The 12,312-nt window shown below is 33.1% G+C and overlaps 1 protein-coding gene across 1 annotated transcript; it reads left to right on the forward strand.

Moving 5' to 3' along the window:
* The first annotated feature begins 578 nt into the window (after nt 1-578).
* Nucleotides 579-11,922, forward strand: LOC107990317 (uncharacterized). The gene is made up of 9 exons (XM_051089553.1): nt 579-663; nt 4,106-4,122; nt 4,273-4,370; nt 8,069-8,269; nt 8,621-8,780; nt 9,301-9,487; nt 10,707-10,805; nt 11,148-11,278; nt 11,501-11,922. Exons 1-7 carry the CDS (start codon nt 579-581, stop codon nt 10,760-10,762), a joined length of 804 nt encoding a protein of 267 aa, XP_050945510.1. The 3' UTR covers nt 10,763-10,805; nt 11,148-11,278; nt 11,501-11,922.
* The last annotated feature ends 390 nt before the right edge of the window (nt 11,923-12,312 follow it).

A 12,312-nucleotide genomic window follows, 5' to 3' on the forward strand; every position in this document is an offset into this window, starting at 1 on the left:
TTGAATTAAGTAAACATGACCATACCTTAAATAATCATCAATAAAACTAATGAAATATTTATACCCTCTCCGAGCTTTGACATTAATTGGTCCATAGAGGTTCGAATGTACGAGCTCTAAAGGTATTTTGGCTCTGAGACCTTTTCTAGTAAAAGATCTTTTGTTCCTTCAAGACAAGAATCACAATGAGGCAAAGAGTTATCTTCTAACTGACTTAGAAGTCCACTTTTTACTAATGTCCCAATCCTATTAAGATTTATGTGACCAAGTCTTAAGTGCCATAAAAAGGCATTAGAAGAAACATTTTCTCTTTTATTCTGAGTTTCAACTGTTCTAAACATTTCAGTATTTAAGACAAAATTTGCTCATGGTGGTCTTAACTTATATAAGTTGTTTTCAAGTAATGCAGAACAAACAAGAACACCTTTGTAGAACAAGTACCGCACAATCATATTTGAAAGGCTACGATTGTGGCACCACGCAACCACACTACGCGTAGCATCATGCGCGCAGCCCACAAACGCGATAGGCACGTGCGTCCAAGGCCTAGACGGTCCTAGACAACTCTAGAACTTTCGATGTCGAACGGGAAGGCTTGGGAAGACTCCAGAAGCCCTACGAATTTCCAAGATGGGGCTGGAATGCGTGCGAAAGGCCCAGATGGTATATGTCGGGGCGCGTCCATCCTAGCACCCTCTAGACATGTCCAAAAGCTTCCATGACAATCCAAAAGGATGCGATGACGATCGGAAGTGTCATGGTAGGTCCATAATGTTCTAGAGTCTATTGTAAGAGGTCAAACCACCTTGGATGTTCTAGATAGGTCCTCAACCAACCTTTTAAACCCCCAGGTCGGTTGTAGAGGTTATAAATAGGAGTAAGAGGGCTCATTTGTAGTCAACCTTGGTACTTGGCATGTCCTAGCCAACCAAGGCAACCTTGCCTCATCCTTTGCAAATGGGAATACCCTAGCAAAGGATAACCGATTGTAACCCATTTGTATTTGAGCATTCTTGGAATAAAAGGAATGATTCCAAGGAAGTGCTAAGCCTAGCTCCTTCTTTTGTCCAAACTCTTTCTTGCCTACCAAGCATATCAAGTACTTCCACTACACATTCATGCTTAGTGCTTGGTGTACTAAGCTCCTAGAAAGACTTACTTGGCTAACGTGGGCATATTATTTAGCCAAGTGTCGCACGTTAGGTTAGCATCAGATCTAACCACGTGACAATAAGCTGCCCAGGTATTTGCAGATATATAAAAAAAAAAGTTATATAACAATTTCAGGCTGCTCCAAATGACCCAAATATAGTGACTTTTAGTTATTCTTGGGATACTAAAGGTTTGTTGTCCTCAATGTCTTGGCCTTAGTTTTAGAGGGGCTTGCCATCTTTAATGTCTATATATGTGCTTGTGTTCTGCTATCTATTATGAAGTTAACGTTATTGCTGAAGAATAAGAAAAATAATTGGCTGAAATTGTTTAATATATAATCTTGGAAATTAGATTATCGTCTTAAATGTTCGTTTACAATCTAAATTAATCATTGATATTGCTTTTTCAGGAAGTTTTTTTCAGTTACCTTGGGAATCTACCAGAGGCCCTCGAACATTTATTTGAAAGTAGAAATTGGCACAAAGTTCATACTATTTTTACAACTTCAATTGCTCATAAATTATTTCTTTCAGGTAATTGTTCATATTGATTTTTTAGTGACTTGAAGGGCTTTCATTACATATCTTGGATTTTTACATTTGAAAAGCGTACGATGGTTTCAGATATGCCATTGTTGTATCTATTTAATGTGACATGAATGTAAAATTCAGGTTTGTTGGTTCAGAACAAATTGTAGTTTCTAATTTTTTATGTTATATTTAAATTTCATCTATAAGTCACGTGATACCAGGTCCTTTTTGCAAATGATGGGAAAAGTGGTTGATGTTAAAATTTGTTGATTATTGTTTCCAATGATGCAGCTGAGCACTTAGATATATGGAAGTTTGCTACTTCAATGGAGATGCACAAGTCTGAAATAGAAAATTGGAAATTTGATGCTGGAATTTATATATCATTCTACTCTTTGAGGAGTTCTTTGTAGGAAAACAATAAAGGGAGTGAGCTGGTATTGTTGGGTTTTATGTCCTAAAACTCGTAGATAGTAAATATAATCAATTGACCGTCATTAATAAAGTATTTTATTATTTAATTTCAATAAGTGTTATTGATTATTTTATTAGTTTTGTCTTAATAACCCAAATCCAATAAACTAACATCCTAAGTTGTTTGATGAGTCTTGAACAGTATGTAGAGACATACATGGATTAATGTTCAAGATCAGCTTAAAGAGTCTATAGTATAGGGTTAAGGTTGGGTACCTTATCCTGTTAACACTATGGATACGGCTCACTTTGTATTTGATACAGACACATTGATCAAATGCGTTCATGTATGTGACATGCGAGTGAGGGTATCCTATGCAATGAGTTTGCATAAGACTGGACCACGAAATAGTAATCACTAGATGTAACTCCGTTAACTAGTTGGATTGCTATTTCATTAGGATGACCTAGGTAACTTAGTCTTAATCCTGAGTGTATTATGAACTCCTGTTTGCGAGGGATTGTCCTTTGATTTATACGAGTGAGAGTGGCCAGATTGCCGACTCAATATTCTTATCATTTTGGGGACAATACCGAGTGGAGAGCTGGGAACATAATCACACAAGATGGAATTCACTCCTTCCCACATTTAGGGTAAGTAGATAAGTGTTCCCTTAAATGGTGTCTCCGAGACTTGAACAAAGGGCCCTACCCTCTCAATGGCACGAGAGGGGTTTCTGTTTAATGGTTGGACCATAAACAGGTTGTTCATTAGAGGAGCACTGGTATTTAAGGACTAGAGGTAACCCAGGGGTAAAACGGTAATTTGACCCAGCTGGAGTTACGAACACTTGTGAAGGACTAACTTACTGGTATTGGTCTATATCCGTGGACACAGAAATATATCAACAGTGAGAAGAGTTCAGCTGTGAGTCTTTAGTGGAGTGTACACACAGTTAACGAATATTGATTAATGTGGTTAATGAGTTTAGCCAATTAATCTCATATCGTTGTAGCTTCTGATCTGTAGGTCCATTAGGTCCCCTTCCTAGCTCATAAAGAGTAATGAGATTTATTTATATTGGTTGTAATTTGAAATGTTCAAATTTACTTTGGGAATTAATATAATGTATATTGATACATTATAATATAAAGTTTATATTTTAATTAGACTTTATTATATAAATTTAATTTTGGATATGATTCAAAATTAAATTATGAGAGAATAAAATATTTGAATAAGTTCAAATATCAGTTTAATGTGAATTAGATTCATATTAAAACTATAAGTTAAAATTTAATGTGTATATGATACATATTAAAACTATAAGTTATGAGAGAAATTTATATTTGAATATGATTCAAATTATGGATTAAATTAAATATAAGATATTTAATTTAGAAATTAATTAATTGGAGAATTAATTAATAGTTTTGTTTAATTTGATTTAATTAAATTTGATTTAATTAAATTAATGAAATTAAAACTATAGGTTATGTGAGAGATATTCATTTAAATATGATTTAATTATTTAATTATTTATTTAATTAATATAATTAATTAATTAATTAATTTAATTTATATTAATTTAATATTAATTTATTAAATTAATAAGGAACGTGGGTGGTTTTCCCACGTTCCCAATTATTCTCTCTAACTTCCCTCTTCTTCCGACTGAAGAAGAGGGAATTTTTTGCGTAACAAAATTTTTTTTGAACGGGAGAGAGTTCTGCGAAGAAGTCTATCCATTCTCTCTAAAAAAAATTCTCTCCATTCCCTTATTCCAATTTTGGTTCCCACAAACCATCTCAATCAGAGAATAGGAAGGTTTTCAAGTGGTGGTGCCCCAAAATTTGGTGATTGGCAGATTCAGAGTCGTCAACGAGCGTAAGTTTTCTTCTCTGTAATTTTTTAAAGCATGTTTAACCAATATTTTTTTGCCAATGTATTGGTATTTTTAAGGTTCTAATTAAAATTGAGTTTCTGTATATTTTCCGCTGTAAAGGGTTTTCATCCCTTCAGGTATGCGCACTTAAGCTTTTATTTTCTAGTCTTCTGACTCTATTGATGAGTTTTTGATCCAAAATTTTGGGTCATTGGAATTTGCTCCAAGACCTCATACATCTTTCTTTTTTTATTATAATTCCTGATTAAGGTGTAATTATACTGTAGGATTCACTTGAGAGCAGAAATGTTGCTTGTGGAGAATTTCTTGGTCGTCTTAATGAATCATTGGTAGTTTGGGGTGACAGATTACCAATTGAGGCAAGGTATGTAGAATCCTAGACTAAGAAATTTCAAATCTTTTATTTGATTCGATTGTATTCCTGACTTATTTAGAATAAAATGCTCAATCTTTTAATTTTTTATTTGGTTGTATTGATTCCACCAAACTCCTATCCTTCAAGCCCATATCTATACTTTAACTACTCGAAAAGTCCTACAACCTTGCACAAACGTTATTAGACCAAATGCAAATACAAGTCTGATTTGGATTCTTTAATATTTAGAATTATGCATTTAAAAGTATCATATATATACACATTATTTGTATAAACTTAAAATAGCAGCTAGAAGTGTGGACACGAACACAACGTGGATACGGATATGACATGACACGATGACGCGTCAATTTCAAAAAATTTAGGACACACATGTTGGTGATTCCTCTTTTTTATCATTATTTTACGATATATATAACATAAAATACTTCATGCACCCCACTGTAGAAGTATAAAAAGTCAAGTTAATTAACAATTATAAGAGATGAAACAATTAGATTTCTAACTTCAGTTTTTTATGATTATGTTTTTTCATCTTTGTTAAAAAAGGCTTTCCTTTCGTTATTTATTTATTATATTCTTTTAACATATAATTGATTTGAACTTTAAATTTTTGTCCAATATAATAGCTTTGGACCATTTTCTCTCCAAAAAAAACTTCCAAGATGAGTTCAAGAAGTGTCTCAAACATGTTTCCACATGCAGCCATCATAGGTTGACCTAGTGGTAAAATAAAAGACATAGTCTCAATAACCAACTAAGAGGTCATTGGTTCAATCTATGGTGATCACCTACCTACGAATTAATTGGGGTGAGTTGCATGTAAGTTTCCTTGACGCGCAAATGTTGTGGGGTCAAGTGGGTCGTCTCGTGAGATTAGTTGAGGTGCATGTAAGCTAACCTAAACACTCACGGATATATATATAAAACGTCTCCACATGTCTAAAATTAAGAATAAACACGAAAAGAGCTTGTTCATTTTTTACATGAACACCCAACCTAAAATGAAGTGTATATGCTTCATAGGTTGGGAGAATAGTGAATCGAGTTTTTATCCAATTAGATGAGAGATAGACATATAGGGATTACTAAGCATTTCCTTGTGGTATTTACATACTTTCTGGAGTAAAGTAAAATAGAAAAGTTAATTATAAATTTGAATGTATTTATTTTTTGGTGAAAGTTCACATTTTCACTAGGAAATGTTCATGTGAAATTCAGAGGTATTTCAAGCTTTATATACCAGTATATATAATACAAAGATTTAAGAAGTTTGTTTATATTGTGTGTGTATCATATATCTGTGTTTATGAACTGCAATTAGACAAGACTTTTCCTTTTTACTTCGTGTGTGCGTTTTTTTTTTTTGTTACATTAGTTATTTTTATAGCATCGTAACATCAAGGAATTAGTATTGAGTAATCTATTAATCTGTACAAAGTTGTTTACTCCAAGATGGTCGAGGAGATAAGTAGATTACCTCTATAATCTATTTAGGAGGGTTCTACTCGTGATGCTCAATTGGGTTACTTTGACACTCTATTTTCCGCCCCAATGCGAGAGGATCTCCGCTCAAGTCACTTGCAGGATGCAGTTTCTTTTTTTACTTGTTACCTGGCAGAAATCACATCATAGTCTTCACCTCTTTGAACACTTTTTTGAAGCTTCGACTTTTAACTAGAGGTTTGTGTTTTTGCATATAGTCATTTCCTTTATCCTTTGATGCATTTGAACAAGTAGAGGTAGGAATGAAATTTTGCAGAACCCCCATGGCCCGACGAACTACCTCGAGAAAATGTTTGTGATTCTTGAGGTTTCAATATTAACAATCAATCTAAAAGTAAAGTTCAAAGGAACGAAATAAGCTGTTCTTATAAGCCAAATTTGGTATTTGATAGAACTATGCCTTCTCTTCGAGTGGTTTGTACATTTCAAATTTTAAAAGTTATGGTAGCCTTTTATTTCCCATGAACAATTTATTGAATTTCACACAAATGTTTACTAATTTCCCTTGAAGTACAGTGCTTACAGTTACACGTTTGATTATTAGCTTTTGTCATCAAAATATATATGATTCAAACCATATTAAATTCAAATGTTAAATGTGTGAATTTTGCTATTACTTTGCTACCACTAAATAAAATTTACTTGACAGCTCCATTTTTGAAATGTCATGTTAGGAAACTTGTAGTTAATATATTGCTTGTATATTAAACACTAGATGCCATATTTGTTTGAGATTTGCACACTTTTGAATTTTTATTGCATGATAGATATGATCTTTCCCATTCCTCTATTGAAACATACTTAGAGATTTATGATTTGACATGTAATGTATTTCCACAGAGCAGTTGTTGCTCTTTGCAAGCATAATTTCCAATCACATGCCTGTATTTTTGTTATATGATTATAAGGATTTCATTTGCGATACTTTTGACTTGTGCATTGATCTCCTCTAATCTTCTTCATGACTTCTATTTTTCCAAAGGTAAAAGCTTCTTGAAGCTTTTCGTTGGAGTATTTGTCAAGTCAAGAATTTAGGAACTTTTCAAGATATGGAGCTCTCTTTTATTGGATCTTTTTAACGATGAAACCCTTTTGGTTGTTTCATGCAGTTAATGTTCTTCTCTCTTTCAACACTATGACTTTCGCTTTTATTCATTTTGATGAGGGACTTTTCCTGAAAAGAGAAAAAAAAAATTAGATCAAGTTGTGTTATTGTGAGTCATTGTTTCAAATTACAATAAGTTTGATTGTATATAGGCATTTTGAAAATGAAAATAATTCCCTTAATCTGCTTACCCATTTACTTAAATATCATATATCATAGTTCATTCAAAAATTTAGAAGATGAGTGAAATATGTTGTACTTTTTAAAATTGAAGTTTTTTTTTTTTTTTAAACCTTCTGCTTCATCATATGTGAAATTACGAAGATCCTAAGATGCTCTCACTATCCTCCTCTCCATTAAGTGATGAAAATATCAATTGAGCCAACCAACTTATGTTGTGCGTGAACAACATACACATTTAATGGTCTAACGACTTCTTAGATTTCTTTTCGACGAGTCCATGACCTCTAAGATGAACCTATAGCAACAACTAATATAAGAGGGCAAAAAGATTAAGTTTATTTTGGTAAATGTAAGGTTAATGATGATGTCAGAAGAATATGCTACCCGATAAGCTATGACTATATAATTTAGTGAAATGCATACAAATAAATGTAACAAAATTAATAATAAAAAAAAAAAAAAAAAAAAAATCTTTCTTCCATCCCAATTCCAGCCCTCCCCTCCCTTTGGAATTTACATTACATTCTAAAAGTTAAAATTTAGAAGTAAATAATCACAACCATAATTCAACTTATGGGCGCTGTCTTCAAACTATATAAAAAAAGAACATGAAAAAACATTTGCACGTAAAGAAGGAAAATTATTTAAATTACAAAACTTTTAAAAATAATTTAACATAAAAATAAAATATCAGTCTATATGTTATAGATTAGAGCAATCGATGTGATCCAACGGTGATATTTAAAACATAGTAAAAAAATTGTATTTATAGGAAGTACTATGAAATGGAATGATTAGTACCGTCATCAAGTTTTGGGAACCACAGAGGATGATAGAAGGGATGGTTCTGAAGCTCCCATCCTTCCGTTCCCTATTTCAATTCCAATTCATGAACCCTAATCATTGAATTTCTTGTTTCTCTTCCACCCTTCGTGCTTTCTCTTCTCCTCTTCTCTGCTTCCGTAATCCTAGATTTTCCTCTCCCTTCTCAGTTTCTGCTTCTGCTTCCACTGCTAAGGAAACCGACAGCTTGTATCTCAACTCTCTTTCGCTTGGCCACACAACTCGCCCTGATTTTCTCATCCTCCATCAGGTAGTTGTTTCACTTTTTGTTCTCTGCTAATTTGGTCGATTTTTATGTTAATCTATTTTTTGTCTGTTTCATTGTTATTGGCACTTCATGTGTTGGTGTTAATGGTTGTATTACTATCTATAGGAAGTTAAAGGCTCCAAGCTTGTCTACTTAGACAACGCTACCACTTCTCATAAACCTACCACTTCTCATAAACCAATTTCTGTGTTGAATGCTTTTTAGAATTATTATGAGGCTTAAAACTCAAATGTGTATCTTGGCATACACTCTTTGAGGTAGATTACTTAGACTTTGGTATGAAACCTGAATGAAAAAAATGTCTATTTCATTTGAAACCGTTTGAAAATGTAGTGCGAAAGCAACTGATGAGTATGATCGGGCAAGGAAGAAAGTTGCGTCCTTTATCAATGCTGGAGATGCTAAAGAGATCGTTTTTACTAAGAATGCAACTGAAGCTATCAATCTAGTGGCTTATTCTTGGGGCCTAGCGAATCTGAAATCGGAAGATGAGGTACATAGCGTGTTAGGCTACTGCATCGATCTTAATAGTTTAGTGCAAGTGATTTTCTTCTATATATGTACTATTTAATGCATGTATAAGCATTGTCTCTGTGAGACATGGTATTCTCCACGTGGGGTTACATTGCAAATTTAATTCCTCTAGTTGGAAGAAAGTTGGAATTTAGTCCTATGATTGGGGCTACTTATGAAATTTTTATGAAATCTTTATGAAATCATAGGGACTACTAATAAAGTTTTATCAAACCGTTAGGACTATTAGTTGTCTCTCTCATTTCTAATCTATAAATTTCAATGGGTTTACATTTTGTACTTGTTAGCATTCTTGTTGATTGTCTAAGGTGTAGGCTTTAGGGTTCTCTTTGTAAAGATTCCGATGTCAGATTTAAGTTAATGAAAGTGTTTTACATTCCTACATCATGAAGTTGCATCCATTATCTTTTTAAATGTTTCTAGCCACATACTGCTTTAGCTTTAAGTTTCAATTGTAACAATCCTTTCTTTCAGTGCAGATGATACTTACGGTTGTTGAACATCATAGTGCCATTGTTCCTTGGCAACTTGTAACTGAAAGGACTGATGCTGTTCTGAAGTTTGTAAGTTTAGGTGAACATGATGTCCCAAACTCACTAGACTTAAAGGAAATGTTTTCAACAAAAACAAAGCTTGTGGTTACCCATCATGTCTCAAATGTACTAGGTACACCCTTCTATTTGATATTTAGCATTTTTATAATCTATTTCCTTTTTTTGCCATTCAATTTGTAAACATTATTAAAATAAAACAAGTAATAGGTGAATATTTCAAATTGAAGTGTTATCATATTACTTCAGTTATCACACTTCTAGTGGAAAGGTGTGCAGTTGAATAAAAACAATAAAGTCCAATGAATGAAGAATGGAAAGAACTGTCGTACATTTTTCCTTCTCTTGATCTGTGTCATGTTACTCTTGATATCTTTCTAATAATAACTCTATGCATGCAGTGTAATTCGGTATGATTTGATTTTTTTTCTGCAACTTCTATTCTTCCAATTGAAGAAGTAGTTGGCTTGGCACATCGTTTTGGGGCAAAAGTGCTTGTAGATGGGTGCCAGAGTGTTCCACATATGGTTGTGGACGTCTAGGCACTTGATGCTAACTTTCTTGTTGCTTCTTCTTACAAGGTTAGGTTGTTTTCTTATTAATTAAATGGCAAGCCTTACATTTGTGCATATGAAGTTAAGAAATAAACATGCTTCAAATGTGTGGGCCTACAGGCATCGGATTCTTGTAAGGAAAGATTTTTCTACTGTCTACAATGCCTTCATTCTTAGGTATATCCTTCGAGAAGATAAGTTATGAAAATAAAACTGCATCAGTTCGTTTTTAGGAAGTCAGTATCTAATTTTCATATTTGGTCCTACATGGCTCTAAGTGGTGGAGAGATGATCTCAAATGTATTTCTTGACAATTCCACATTTGCACAACCTCCTTCCAGGTTAGTGGACTACATGGATGCAATTTTGTCGTTTTTTTTTTACTTTAAAATGAAATTTTTCTTAATGTATTTATTTTAAATGATGTGGAAAAATTATAACGTTCAATATATAGGGCTCAAGAATCACAAGAGAGTTAAATGACTGCTGTTTATTTAGTATTATTTGTTTGTTCATTTGTTCTCAGAGTAATTGACATTGATAAATCATCTTTTTGGAGTCATTATGAGATCTAAATAGATGACTTCTTGAATGGTGCTAAAATTTTGTGATGTCTATTTTATTCGAACTATTCATTAATTAATGCCCTTTTACGTATCATTTTATCTCTTCTATGTAACCTCTTCCTGTTTAGATGCCTTTTGATATTTGCATTAAAAAGTCTTTTTGGTGGACAATTTTGTCCTTAATTCTACTAATTACTCATTTCCCCTTCGTTAGATTTGAAGTTGGGCGCTGGCAATTGGAGAGGCAATTGGTTTGAGAGATGCTGTTGATTATTTATCTGGGAACGGAATGCAAAAAAATCATAGTTATGAAGTGAGTTGACTGAAATTTGGTATATAATAACCCTTTGTTTGAGAATATTTGGGCGGTGAAAAAGTTAAGAATGTGTGAAACAACTAAATCAGGGTATCACTAAATACCTTCATAGTAAGTTAGTAATAGAATTTTTTCTTTAATCAAGGAATTTAGGTATTATTTTTCTATCAACTAGGTTACTTGGAACACTGAAAATTCAGAATGAGATGATAAATATATTTACTGGTTTTGAGACTTTAGTCTAATGACGAGGAGGTGTTGTCCGCTAACAAGAAGAATTGACGAATTATCTATATGAAAATCTTCGTACGGTCCCTAACATTCAGATATATGACCCAGCTCCCACAACAAATGTTCAACATGCTGCACTGTGTTCTTTCAATATTGGAGACATTCATCCAACGGACATTGCAACATTTCTCGATCAACAAGTATGTCCCGGAATTTGGTGCCTATGAAATACTTTTGATGTAAGATTCCAATCCTTGAACAAAATCCTCAAGAGCCAAAGAACCAAAATCAAATAATGTTTGAAAGTTTAGAACTAAAGTAGAATTTAATTTAATTCCTTTCATTAATCCTTTTCAGTCTTAAGGACTTGGGCTAATATCATTACTGAATTTATAACTAGAGTGAATCACCTGCTTTCTATAGATTGGATTCTTAAAATATTTTAATGCATCATGGTGTAGCCATCAAATCAGGACATCACTGTGTGCAGCCCCTCCATCGGGCTCTCAATGTCAGCTCAAGTGCTCAAACTAGCCTTTACTTCTACAAGACTAAAGAGGATGTGGACTACTTTATCCAGGCTCTAAACGACACCGTAAGTTTCTTCGACACTTTCAAGTAGAGAGATCCAGTAATACTGAACTCCTTTGTTTGATGGTCCACAACTCGAATTTAACCTTCTAGACTGCAAGGATTATGATATGTTTCTCGCTCTAAAGAAGATCGTCTTTGTGTTATCTTCAGCGTCACATTTACTACAAGATCCTTGTGCATATAGTTTTCTTGTAAGACCGTAGATTTCTCATAGTTTTTTAAGACTTTAGTGTACTTATAAATTACTTGATTAAGCAATGGTTTCATAGACTACATTTTCTCTCCATAATTATCGATGTATATATTGTCGACACTTACCTACCTTCGTTTGTTTTCAATACAGAAGTCTCAAATTCCCTGGATCAAAATTATAGTGACTCCTTGAACTAGTACGTGAGATTTGAATTCTTGCTTAATTGGCCATGTTGTTTGCCAATTGATAAGAGATATCAATAAGCGTAAGCAATATGTTATGGTTGCACACATGTTAGGCAAATGAAGTATTGATATATAAAATCACATAGCTATAAATTTTATTTTTGTTTTATTGGTTGGCCTAATAGTGTTAACGTTAATGTAAGTGCTAATTTTCCTTATATAAAGTAAAATGTCATTAAATATTTTTAAAAAATGTGAAAAAAAGAGACTAAACTAATAATCTACCCTATTATACAGGGGT

The sequence above is a fragment of the Cucumis melo genome, chromosome 9 (genome assembly GCF_025177605.1).
Source record: "Cucumis melo cultivar AY chromosome 9, USDA_Cmelo_AY_1.0, whole genome shotgun sequence".
Lineage (NCBI taxonomy): Eukaryota > Viridiplantae > Streptophyta > Magnoliopsida > Cucurbitales > Cucurbitaceae > Cucumis > Cucumis melo.